The 12,955-nt window shown below is 50.9% G+C and overlaps 1 protein-coding gene across 1 annotated transcript in view; it reads left to right on the plus strand.

Moving 5' to 3' along the window:
- Positions 1–12,955, plus strand: part of USP43 (ubiquitin specific peptidase 43) — a 48,700-nt gene that overhangs the window by 2,131 nt on the left and 33,614 nt on the right. The window contains 2 exon segments of the mRNA XM_040630029.1: positions 6,122–6,253; positions 11,034–11,137. Of these exon segments, the coding sequence (XP_040485963.1) occupies positions 6,122–6,253; positions 11,034–11,137 (236 nt within the window).

The following is a 12,955-nucleotide window of genomic DNA, read 5'->3' on the forward strand; positions in this document are numbered from 1 at the left end:
AAAAAAAAAAAAAAAAAAAAAAAAAAAAATCCCACTGTGCCTCAACTTGCCTTCTCTGTGAAATGGGACAGTAACGGCACTTACCTTATTAACAGAACTCTGAGTTCTCTGCACAGCACTTAGAACAGCGCCTGAGTCCTAGGAAGCTTTTGTTATTCCTTCTCAGTCTGCCTTCTCACCTACGGAGATCTGGCGGAGGGAGGGAGGTAATGTTCTCAAATCTTTCCTATTCCCCGGTTGCATTCTCCTGCAGGTCCTGCCCCAGTGGGAAAGACAGGAGAGCTTGAAAAAAATCTTCCAAATTAGTGACGGCTCTCAAGTGACTCACCAGGATTTCCTATCTCACCCCTTCTCTCAAATCCCCAAGGCCTGGAAGCTCGCAGGGAGGTGGGGCGGGGGGGGGCGGGGGGACTGGAGGATAGTCAGGTTGTTAATTGTTAACGAGGGTGATGTCATCCGAGGTTTCCCGGGACTTTTTGGGTAGCCAGGCTTGGAGGGAGCGGACGGTGCCAGCATCTGGGCTTTCAGTAAACCCTGCCGATGGAAATCTAGGTGGGCTCCTCTTATTTTATAGATGAGGAAACATCCCTTCACCCAACAAATATTTCTGGAGTGTCCCAGCACTCTCCCAGGAACAAGGAACGCACGGGAAGCTCTGAGCGCAAAAGCTCCTGGGGCCGCTTGCTAGGAGCTCCCCGTCCAGCGGGAGAGGTGGATGTTAATGCAGTGATGGCACTGGCACGGGGTCAGAGCTGATGACAGGTGCTGGATGGGGGGCCGTGGAGGGGGTGTTCCAGGAGAAGTAACCATCAGGAGGGGTCAACAGGAGAGGTCAAGTAAGGACAGGGGAGGGTGGGGATGTGGCTTCCTCACCGAGCACTGGGATCAGATCACTGGGGCGGGTGGAGCTGAGGGGCCTTCTGTGGGCAGGGCAGCATAAATGCAAGATGCAATAAATTAATGGAAGGGACGCCTGGGTGGCTCAGTGGGTGAAGCCTCTGTCTTTGGCTCAGGTCATGATCCTGGGGTCCTGGGATCCAGCCCCTCATGGGGCTCCCTGATCAGTGGGGAGTCTGCTTCTCCCTCTCCCACCCCCCACGCCCCCCTCCTGCTTGCTCCCTCTCTATCAAATAAATAAATAAAATCTTTAAAAAAAATTATGGGAGCCTCTGTCCCCGGGTAGAGGGGTCTGGAGAATTGGTTGGGGACAAGCCACAGAAGGTTTTGTCCAGGAGTTGGGTCTTGAGGAGGGATTCTTAGCTTCAGACTGAGGAAGGGAGGGATGGAGAAGGTACCGGCGTGCTGGGCTGAGTTACCCCAACCCCAGCCGTGCAAATGGGGTGGCTTTGCAGTGTTCTCTTTCCCGACCTCCCAGGCACGCAGCCTGTAGACAGTGGGACCGCTCTGTTTTAACAGCATGTGAATAAATGCTTCGAAACAAATCCTGCCACGGTATTGTCTATGACACTTTGCGTCTCTAATGATGTCATTAAATATGTCGTAGCATAAAAACTCAAAAGGTGCTAACAACGTAAACAGAGATTTGGAACTCCACCCTCCAGACAACTTTTGGAAACCTCGATGTGTTTCAGAGCATCTTTATGTGGAAAAATCCAGGATTGCATCCTGCTTTTTTCACGTTAATATTGTCATAAGGCTCTCTCCTGGCCATTACAACATTCTGTAAAACTTAATTTTAAATGATCGTGTAATATTTCTTTCAATGAACCAGTCCCTGCAGGGACGTTTACCATGTAAGTTTCCAGTTATCACACTGTGTATTGAAAATCCTGGTGCTTAAATCATTGCCCTCAGCTCTGACCATTTCCTGAATTTGATTCCTTGACGTGAACTTATGTGGTCAAAGCAGAGATGTAACTTTTATTTTTATGTGTTTTTTTGTTTTTGAATCACCATTGTTTTGATATGTAACTTACGTGCAGTGCACCCACGTAAAAAAATCGAGCTGTCCCTGACATGCAACATTGTGGAAGTTTAAGGCGTACGAAGAATTGATCTTACACATTTATGTTGAAATATGACTGCCATATTTAGCATTAGATAACATCTCTGTCGTGGGCCACACGGTGATCATTGTTTCCAGTGTTGGAAACAGTTAAAGGCTAATCTTTCCGCAAGTGTCATGTTTCAACTTACCCAACAACAGCAACAACGAAATAGCATCTCACTTTTATTTTTATTTCTTTGATTAAGAGTGAGGGACAGGATTTTTATGCTTTGCTAGTTGTGAGACTGTGCCTGGAATTTCCTGTTCGTGTTGACTATCCATTCTGCCTGGTCTCAATGCTCTTTTTACTTGTTTCTGTGAGTTCCTCAACCCTTACACTTGCCACAAATATTTTCCGCAGACTCTCTCCTTCCTATCCCCAGTCCTGGAAGTTGTAGATTTCTTTACGTCATACCTTTCGATAAAGGTTCTATGTTATGTATTTCTAGTTTTCCCATGGCTATATTAAGGATTTCAGCCATCTGGAGTTTATCTTAGCTTACGTACTCAAGCATCACTTTGAGACCTACAATTTTAGACATACAGTATGCCTCACGTGATACGCTAAAGGCATTGCCTTTTGCAAGCAAGGATGATCGCTCCTATATTTTGGAAGTTCTGGATGAAACAGTAAGCCGTGAAATGGAAATGGGATAAAAAAAGATGGAACAGATAGGAAATTGCGAGATGGGTCTAGAAATCCATATTGTAGCATTAAGGCAGGCACGAACGAGGTCAGAAACGAGATAGAAAATTGAAAGCAATCACCATTTAGAATGTATGAAAATTAGATTTTATTCACGAAAACCACGGAAGGAGGAAATAACTAGGAATAATTTTGTAAGAGATGTGTTAGAAATTATCAGTGTTGAGAGAAACACATGCACACACGCGGATAGAGCTCTGTCAAGTTGCAGGTTAGAAGGACTAGATATTTCCGTCCATCTCTCCCAGGTGAGGATTTCGCCTTAATACAGCTCTGGTCACATTTTCATAGACTCTCCGTGTGAGTGTCTTCTGTTAGGAATCAATAGGTCAAGTTATTTCAAAAAAGTCCAAACTCTCTTACAGTTTGCCAGAGACCCCTTTTTTCCCCCTTACATATTTTATTTATTTATTTGAGAGAGAGCGAAAGCAAGAAAAATCCCAGAGGGAGAGGGAGAAGCAGACTCCCGGTGGAGTGGAGAGCCCGATGCGGGGCTCGATCCCAGGACCTTGGGATCATGACCTGAGCCGAAGGCAGATGCTTAACTGACTGAGCCTCTCAGGCGGCCCCTGCCAGAGACCGTTCTAATCAGAAAAAAACTAAAGAACGGAATTCACTGTAAAAAAAAAAATTTGCAGGGTGCAAATAAAAATACAATCACTTATGGTCCCATCCTTCTATGATACCCATTGTTCATATTTTGCCATGTATTTCTCGTGTTTTCTAGCTATGGATATGTATCTATCAATCTCAAATAGGTATTTTTCACTTTTTAAAAAAATGGTAGGATCATTGATTTTCTTCCCAGCATTTCCTCAAGCATTTTTTCAGGCCACCTGAGTGTGCCGTAAGTTTTCCCCAGGAAACTTCAGTACGTCGGGCTACAGCGTATCTTTGCTTGGAGCTCTCATTTCCTGATGCCAAATTCCCCAAACTGGAATTACTCTTGTTTCCATAGAAGGACATTTCCAAGGCCCTATCTTGTCTGTCTTCTTGAAATTCGCACATTCTTTCTGGAAAGGTTGTATGGCTTCCCAACCAGGNTAAGATGAAGAGCGTCAGACTCCAAGGAGTAACATGAGTCACGGGAGGGGAATGGGTTTCCCACGGAAGGAAGAAAACACCAAGGTGTAGACTGTAGGATTGGACAAATACGGTTTGGGGCACCCGAGTGGCTGGATCAGCTGGAGCTGTCAAACACGTGGGAGGGTGGGAGGGTGGTGAAAGACGGGGACGGGGCCAGATGGGAGGAGGGTGGATTGTTAGGTGGTGAGTCAGGGGAGCTTTGAGTCGAGGCATGAAGTTATCCAGCTGGTCTATGCTCCGGTGCAGGGGTGCAGGCGGAGGGCTGGCAAGGGGAGAGTCCGGAAAGGGCTCCTGTGCAGGGAAGGTATTGTCATCTGGGTCAGCTGCATTTAGGACTCTGGCAGGAATGGGTTTCTACCGAGGGGCCACAGAGACAGAGTGGGAACCAGATTCCAGAATGCTTGGCACTGACCGACGTGGGTTCAAGAGCGAATCTAAAAGAGGACACTGATGTGAAGAGGAAGAGCTGGTTTGGGAGATTTTGAGCTGGAGGTGGCTACTCCCCCGGGGAGGGAATGCTAGTACTAAGGATAGATAGAGTGGGATGTGGAGGGTGGCTAGGCGTGGGGTCACCAGGTAAGATGCAACACGCAGTTAAATTTGAATTTCAAATAAACAATGAATAACTTTTTAGTGTAAATATATCCCAAATACTGCGTGGGACATACTTATACTAAACACAGTCATTGCTTCTCTGAAATTCAAAATTTTTTTTAAAGATTTTATTTATTTATTCGACAGCGATAGAGACAGCCAGCGAGAGAGGGAACACAAGCGGGGGGAGTGGGAGAGGAAGAAGCAGGCTCACAGCAGAGGAGCCCGATGTGGGGCTCGATCCCATAACGCCAGGATCACGCCCTGAGCCGAAGGTAGATGCCTAACCGCTGTGCCACCCAGGTGCCCCTGAAATTCAAATTTAACTGAGCCCCTTGTATTTTGACTTGCCTAATCTGCCAGCCCTATGTGGAGGTCAAAGGCCAAAGAAGCCTGGAGGAAAAATCCAGACTAGATCGTCTAGTGAACCCCAAACTAGAGTGACTGGAATAAAGACTCCGAGCCACTCTTTCAGCTAATTCAGTCTTGAATTTTGCTTTGTCATACCCTAAAGTTTCCTTTAAATCCCAGTGGAAGGGTTAAGGAGAGAAAGAGGAAAAAGCCCAGGCTGTTTGATTTGGTTGGCCATGGTGAGGGTCAGCTAGGTCCACAACTCAGACGTGCCGTTGGCAGGTGGGAGCCCAGGACAGCCCTGCGTGGGGCGGGGCTTGATGTCTGGCTGCATCTGGGGGGGCTGGAGAGGAGCAGCAAACAACCGCAATGTACTATGTGCACCTGCGTGTGTATGCACACACGGACAAGGGGATTTGCTCACTCTCATGCTTGCACGTGCATTTAAAAAATTTTTTTAAAGTTCCCTAGAAAGATGCTTGAGAAAATGCTAACCGTGGCCTCCCTCTGGGGATGGGCACCCAGAGCTGGGGGGCTGGGTGGAGGGAAGACTTTTCACGATCATCTTTTTTTATGTCTTGAATTCTTTTAAGTCTGTCCATATGTTACCCTTTGAAATAAACCTTAAAAAAAAAAAACACCCCGGAATATGCCTTCCCGTAGAAAATGACAAAGTTCCGGCACAATTTAACAGGACGGGCAGAGGGAACGTAAGCGCCGTGGCTATTGTGCACCTCGTTTTCATTGTTGTAACCCCAGTCCCTACAATAGTATCTGGCACGTGGTAGGAACTGAATAAATATTGACGAAAGTGGTGAAAGACGGGCTTGGCCATCGTGTGATCTAACCACAGAAGTTTGATTTCACACCCACTAGAAAGAGGCACTGAGGGGGTACGTGCGTGTTTAGGGCAGCCCAGTTCACTGTGCCGCCGCTGTGCAGTCTTTCCCAAACAGAGCCAGAGCCACGGGAGTGAATGAGTCACCGAGGGAGAGTGTAGGGCAAGCTGCTTCCACCGGTAGCGGGAGCTGAGTGCCAGGGATAGAGATAGACTGATGGAGGCGGCCAGGGGAGCAAGCGTCCTCGCCATCAAGGGACAAGCGCGTCCAGATATTCAACCAACACAGCCCTGTGGGTTTGCAAAGGACAGGACATTGGTCAGCAGGTGTCATCTATACAGAACACCCCAAGGTCATTTGCGGACACCGTCTCCCAAGAGCAGGCTTTGGCCGGAACGTTCTCATCCCTCGCTGTTTGCATGGTGTCAGCCCCGCTCCGGGCTGAGTGGTGACGCCCGGTAGACTTGGTGCTGATAGGTCCCGACTTGGTTGTCTGCGGGGCCAGACTGACCCTCTGCTTTTCGGCTTACCTCTCAGAACGCTGTTTCCAAGTACGGCTCCCAGTTCCAAGGCAATGCCCAGCACGACGCCCTGGAGTTCCTGCTCTGGCTGCTGGATCGGCTGCATGAGGACTTGGAGGGCTCGGCCCGAAGCCCAGGGTCCGAGAAGGTGGGTCACTCTTAAAACACCATGTCATATCTGGTATTCTTTTTTTTTTTTCCCTTGAATATGTACTCGGTCTTGAAATTTGTCTTCCTTGGGCTCCTGTGTAATCTGGCTCCTGGGTACACAGAGCTGCTCCGTGCCCCTTTCTCTTAGCTCTGTTGGCTGTAGGCGTGACATTTCCTCCCACGGCAGGACTTCTCGTCCTCTGTCATCCCAGGGATCTAGTGAATAGGGTTTTCCTTTCATTTTAAAGTTTGAAAAATCTCCTTTTTATCTATATTCTGTGCATTAGTGCATTCGTATGGCCATCGGAGGCCGTATTTCATTTTTTTAATCATTATTTTCTTTTTTTTCCACTTTTTTCAATAAGATTTCTTTATTTTTAGAGAGAGAGAGTGCACACAAGAGGAAGAAGCAGAGGGGGAGAGAAAAATCTCAAGCAGATTCCATACTCTGCACAGAGCCCGATGTGGGGCTCGATCTCATGACCCTGAGATCACGACCTGAGCCGAAACCAAGAGTCAGGTGCTTAACCAACTGCGTCACCCAGGCGCCCCGGCCATGGGTATTTCAGATGGTAGCATTTTACCACTTCCAGTCTTTTTCCTCCAAACACAGAATGGATGGTTATATGTGTGCACTCAGCGTTCCCTGATTTTGATGAAACCCCAAATCTCTGGGAGTAAGAAGGAGCCAAATCATTGGTAACAGCCGCAGTTAATTGACACATCAGTGGTGTTGTCTACGGGCTTTGCTAGATAAAGAGCAGTGACAGGTTCTGCTCTCATGCTCTCCGTTTATCTCCCAAGAAAGTCAAAAGTGAGTGAGGTCATTATTCCGTGAGTGAGCACAGTTATTAGGACAACATCCATGAATAAGTGGAGGAGGGGCCAGAAGCTTTGGTAATTAATCAGACACACATTGCTTTCGATGTGTCTCCAGACGCATCTGGGGCCGGGTAACTCTTTGCTGCGGGGGCCGTCCTGTGCCATGTGGCCTCCACAGTATCCCTCTACCCACAGGATGCTGGTGGCACCCCCCAGTCGTGATTGACAAACAGTGTCCCCTGGGGGCAGAAGCGCCCACTGCTTGAGACCCTCTGCTCTGGAGCCCTTGCCCCCAAGCGCAGTACGCCGCCCCCAGGCCTTTCTTTAAGGTAACCTTGAGTTTCTTTAAGCCGAGAGGACCGGCCAGTAATTCTTCTTACCAACTTGAGGACCCACATGACAGCAGCCATAGTTGGCCTTCCAGTCCCCACGGCGTCCTTCTGCTAGACGGTCTCCACACTGAAGCCGGGGTGTCTTTTGAGAAAGGACAAAAAGATCATGTCACTCTCCTTCTTAAAGTTCTCTGATGGCTTCCTGTTGTACTTTGCACAAAATCCAGACTCGGACTCGACCTGCCTGCAGGCCCCCCCTGCCCCTTGCTCGTTGCTTTGGGCCACGCTGGCTGCTTTCCATCCCTTGCACGGGCCAAGGCTTGAGGACCCAGGCAAGAATAGGGGGGTGGCTGGCTGTGGGCCACAGAGGGGAGCTTGCCCGGCTCTTCGCTTGACCTGATTGAGACCAGAAAAGATCTTTCTCTGCACTGGGGGTGGAGGCGTCTCTTGAAATTTGCTCTTAGAAAATTGGGCCGCCTGCGGAGGCCCGGCTGGGGACGCTTCAGCCTGAAGCCAGAGCCGGCACGAAACTTCATTTTCCCTTTCCAGGGAGGGAAGGCACTGTCCTCTGTAACTGAGCAGTTTTTCTTTCTTTTTGAGGTTATTTCTGTTTCAAAACATGTGAAGGCCATACAGCGAGATGTATGTGAAACTGGAACAGAAATGTAAGGACCACTTTTCTTCTCTCGTCGGGATGGTTCTCAAATGTTTTCATCCGGCGGAAAGGGCATATTTTTACCATCCTATAGGCTGTCTCACGTAGGCAGTCTTTTGGGCAGTTAATTTTACAGAAATCGCCACTCTTGCAGCATCAAGAACAAGAGGGGGCTGGGGAGAGGACCAGGAAACTACCATTTACAAAGCAGCTGCTGTATGTCTTGCAGGACGCACACGTAATTTTTTCATTTTAATGGTGGCTTTGTGAAGTGGATGTGATAGTCCTGTTCCTTTTATTTATTTTTTTTAAGATTTTATTTATTTATTTGGCAGAGAGCACAGGGGGAGCAGCAGGCAAAGGGACAGGGAGAAGCAGACTCCCTGCTGAGCAGGGAGCCCGATGCGGGACTCGATCCCAGGACCCCGGGATCATAACCTGAGCTGAAGGCAGACACTTCACCGACTGAGCCACCCAGGCACCCCACTCCAGTTCCTTTTAGACATGGAATGAGGCTCAGAGAGATGCCCAGGGTCACTTTGCTAGCAGAGTGGGGCCAGCTGGCCTGACCTCCTGGTCCACGCTTCTCGAATGACCCCGCTGCCTCTCAGCCCAGCCTCGCTCAGGATCTTCTTCTGTACCCTGTCTTGGGCGATCCCGCCCACTGCCGCTCCCGGCCCGCCAGGTTATCACCTCGATGCAGAAGCACCTGTATCCTTGTGAGCTCTTTGGCTGCAAGTAACAGCAGCCAACTTCAGGTGACTCGAGAGAGGGTAGAGGTGCGGCAGGCGGGATCAGAGGGGAGACGAGAACCAGGCATGGACCCGATGAGAATCAGACAGCTCCTAGGTGGGGGGGGCGTCACAGGGGCAGGAGCTGCTGGACTCTGGCCTGGACACCGCTGCTGGAATCCCTGTTTTCAGGCTTTTGGTCACTGCTCGTGATTCCCAGGCAAGGCAGGACCGTCCCATCGGTGTCGCTTGGGTCAAGTGCCTGTTCCTTGCGAAGGGAGGGTGTGGACCCCCCCCTCTTTAAAGAGCTTCCCCACCTCCCCGTGGACTGGACCCGGTGTTCCGGAAGGGGCCTCAGCCCTGCGCAGTCACACATCCCAGCATCCACTCTGCATCCAGGGTCCACCCTCTTCCAGCCCCCCATCACCTCAAACTCGGCGTGCCCTTCCCGGGGCCCACTTCTCCCTTCGATTTTCCCTCGTCCGCTAACGGAACAGGTGTTCTCGGGGCACCAGATGGGAGCTTGGAGCTGCTCCTGCTTGCCCCCTCCCCCTTTCTTTGCTGCCCCACCGAGCGCTGCCTTATGAGCTGCGGACATAGGGCCTCTTGAGCCCATCCCCCCTTCCCGTTTTCGTGACTCCTGCTCCAGCTCTCCCCGTTGTGTCCCGGGCCCTCGAGCCTCCTGATCTGTGTCCTTCCTCCAGACTCGCCCTCCTGCCTCGTGCGCACGGCGTCGGCTTAAAGCATCGCCACGCGTGTCGCTGCCGCGTGGGTTCGAAACCCAGCCGGTACTCCCCGCCGTGTGCTCCCTGTTCTAAGTGTTCTATGTATGTTAACTCTTTTCAGCTCAGACTGTCCCTCGGAGGTAGGCACCATCATTCAGCATCCCTCCACAGCGGTCGGGAAATCGTGGGGCCAAGGGGTTAAGTGACGGACTTGGCTGGCTCAGAGGTTGGGCAGTGCCCCCAAGGAGTGCGATTTCGGAGGGATTGGGACCTGGCAGCTGGAGTCCGGAGGCTGATTCTTAATCCTGCTTCTGTGCCTTTTACCGAACTGGGTAGTCGTCTTTAGGACATGGGAGCCCCCTCCCCTCCCAGCGTGGCGCCAGACTCGCCCCCCAGCGCCGTTTTCTGCTTCTGTTCACACGTCCTGTGTGCTGGTCGACTCGAGCATCACAAAACCATGGGACCAATAAGAATGTTCCATCCTGAGTATTTGCCCCAGTCTTTCATTAGGGAAAATCCGTACAGATGGAAATGTTGAATGAATGATACAGGGAACTCCTCCTGCCCACCGTCTAGACTCTGCAATTCACGTTTTAATTAAATTGCTTTATCTGTATTTGTCCTATATACTCCTCACTCCATCTATTCTTTTCCTCCTCTTACTGCTTCTCGTGCATTTTGAATTACATTTCACACGTTGGCATGCTTCACCCCACACACGTCACGTGCGTTCCTTTCCCCTCGCTCTCCGAATATGCTGGCCGTAAAGCCTGGGGTGATGTGGCCACCAGCCGTGGGATTCCCGCAGCCGGGAGAGGCAAGGGACACATTCCCTAGAGCCTCCACATTCCGTTTGTGGCCTGGGGATGCCGATTTTGGAGGTCTGGTCTCCTGAACTGAGAGAGAATACATTTCTGCTGTTTTAAGCCCCCGGTGTGTGTGAATTTGCTGCAGGAGCACCAGAAAGCGAATACAGAAGGGGACGCAAAGAGGGTACAGTAGGACTGATGTGGGGTGAAGGAGGCTTATGTGCGAGTCAAAGGGGCAAAGCCTGGTGTGCCCAGTGCTCGTGTGAAGACTGGCTCCTGGGGAGATGCCGATGGGGCGGGTCGACCCGCAGGTGGATGATGGGAGATGAACGGACGCATTTGCAGTGGTGGCAGCCTTCCCGGTGAAAGGTACAGGAGGCGTAGACACGTGGGGCCTAGCAGGATGGCCATGCGAATGGGGACACTTGAGACAGAGGTCACAGCAGAGGTGGCCGAGTATGTGGGACCATTCCCAAGCTTCACGCTTTAGCTCTGCTCCCTCAGCACCTTCTTTGAGGGAATTTGGAAAGTCCAAAGACCAAAGGAGCTGTGAATTGGGGCAAAGTCGACAGAACGTCCAGGTCCTGCAGAGCCCGGCCCCGGGAGAGGTGATGTGGACCCAGGAGGCCAGGGCTCAGCGGTCCGGAGGCAGTGGAGCGATGGGAGCATTCCTAATCTTACTTCCTTCCCTCATGTCTTTGCAGCCTCAGCCCGAAGCCAGCAGAACCCCCGAGAACCTCCCATCTCCATCGGCTCAGCTCTCCCTAGGCCAAAGCTTCGTACAGAGCCACTTTCAAGCACAGTATAGGTAAGAATATAGGCAAGAGTGGAATGGGCTCGGAATGGATCACTCAAACCTGAATGCTGATAACTGGTCTCCCATTGACTACAAGACAACGGAAACACAAGCGCCCTTCTCTCTCCCATTATAAATCCCAGTTAACCACTCAACTCCTGTCTGCTCTGGAGATTAGTGTTTCTTCTTTCCCTTCTTGCTGGCTCCTGGGCCTCCCATCCCACCCCCGGCGCCTTCCACATAGTGTGACTGTGGAGCGCAGGGCTTCCCCGACAGGCAAGGCAATCACCGAGAAGTTGGCGAGACCCTTCCTGTTCGTTCCTATAGCCAGAGAGCCCAGTTTACCCAGTGCTTTCAAGCTCAAGATTTCCCAGCAGCATGGAGGACACAAGTGTGTGTGTGTGTGTGTGTGTGTGTGTGTATGTATGTATGTATATATATATATATGTATGTATGTATGTATATATATATATATAATTACACTGCCTTTGACTTCAGAAAAGCTCTCTTTGGGCTTTTATATATATGACAGTTCAGAGATTCAGGTAAAGCAGCATATTGCCAAGTGCTATGATGGTTTAGTGAAAGCACTGATTACAGTGAGGGGGCCACGGGGAGAAATCCCCCTGGGCTTCTTGGAGGAGGCGTGCCTTTGATGGGCTCTGAAGGACGACTAGGATTGAACGGGTGGGAACATCTTCAGCAAGCACAGAACCTGCTCACATGTGGGAATGAGGACAATCATCAGGATTTCGGGGAAACCCTCGGTTACAGAGAACCCGCCTCTTGGTGACACGCTACCCTTGGTCACTTAGCATACTGGGTAATTAAAAACTTGTACCTGAGCCTAGATTTTATTGTTGTACACAATAAGGCCCATTTCTTTCCTGCGGTGGCGTGCACAGATCGAACCCCGGTTTCACGGCTGCGGATCCTTTGGAGCCACGAAAGCCACGCGGGGGGCATCGGTCTTACTCACATGCAGGTGCGTGGAGCAAAGGCTGCTTGAAACAAAACTGAGACAGGAGAAGAAGCGAGGAGGACAAAGAACATCTAGGAGGGAAAGGGGAGTTTAAGGCCAGGGTAGGTTTGACTGCGGGGCAGGGACACCAAGAATTGCCACCAGGTACGGCTCATGGGTGTCTTTGTACAATCGATGCGCTTATTTCTCTGCTCATTCCGTTCTCTCTGCCCACTCCCCTTCCTGGGCGCCCATGCTCTCTTTCTTCCCTTCTGTCAAATATTTGAGCGTCTGCTCTCGTGCTTGGTCCACTGGATAAGCAAAGAGCGTCACTCCTTGCCCACGAGCGAGAAATACCAACCAGATAACCTGCGCATGCGCCCTCGATATTTGCCGTTTCACCCACTACGGGCCACTTCCCTTCTCGGCGCTGGAAGGGAGCTGCGAACAAGGCACGGCCCCCGTTCTCATGGAGCTCACGTTCTACTGGGGCAGGTGTTCGGTAACACCACACACGTCACAGCAGCTCGTGATGGTGATAAGACACACCTCGGGGTGTAGGGGAGGCAGCCAGCCTTAGATAAGGTGGTCCGGGAAGGCTTCTTTTTAGAGGGGGACATTTGAGCCGAGAACCGAGTGACAAGGAGTCAGCTATTCACGAATCTGGGGACAGGGTCATCCAGGCAGAGAAAACGGCAGAGGCAAAAGGCCTGGGGTTGGAATGACGTTGGCACAGCAAGGGACAGAGAAGTCAAGGTAGCTGCCAGGGAAGCGGGGGTGGGAGGGACCGCTGGAGCGGTGGACGGGGACCGGGTAGTGCAGGTGCCCTGCCCAGGCGTGCATTTTCTTCTGAAGGGCACAGGAAGCCG

This window comes from Ursus maritimus, unplaced genomic scaffold (genome assembly GCF_017311325.1).
Source record: "Ursus maritimus isolate PB19 unplaced genomic scaffold, ASM1731132v1 scaffold_14, whole genome shotgun sequence".
Lineage (NCBI taxonomy): Eukaryota > Metazoa > Chordata > Mammalia > Carnivora > Ursidae > Ursus > Ursus maritimus.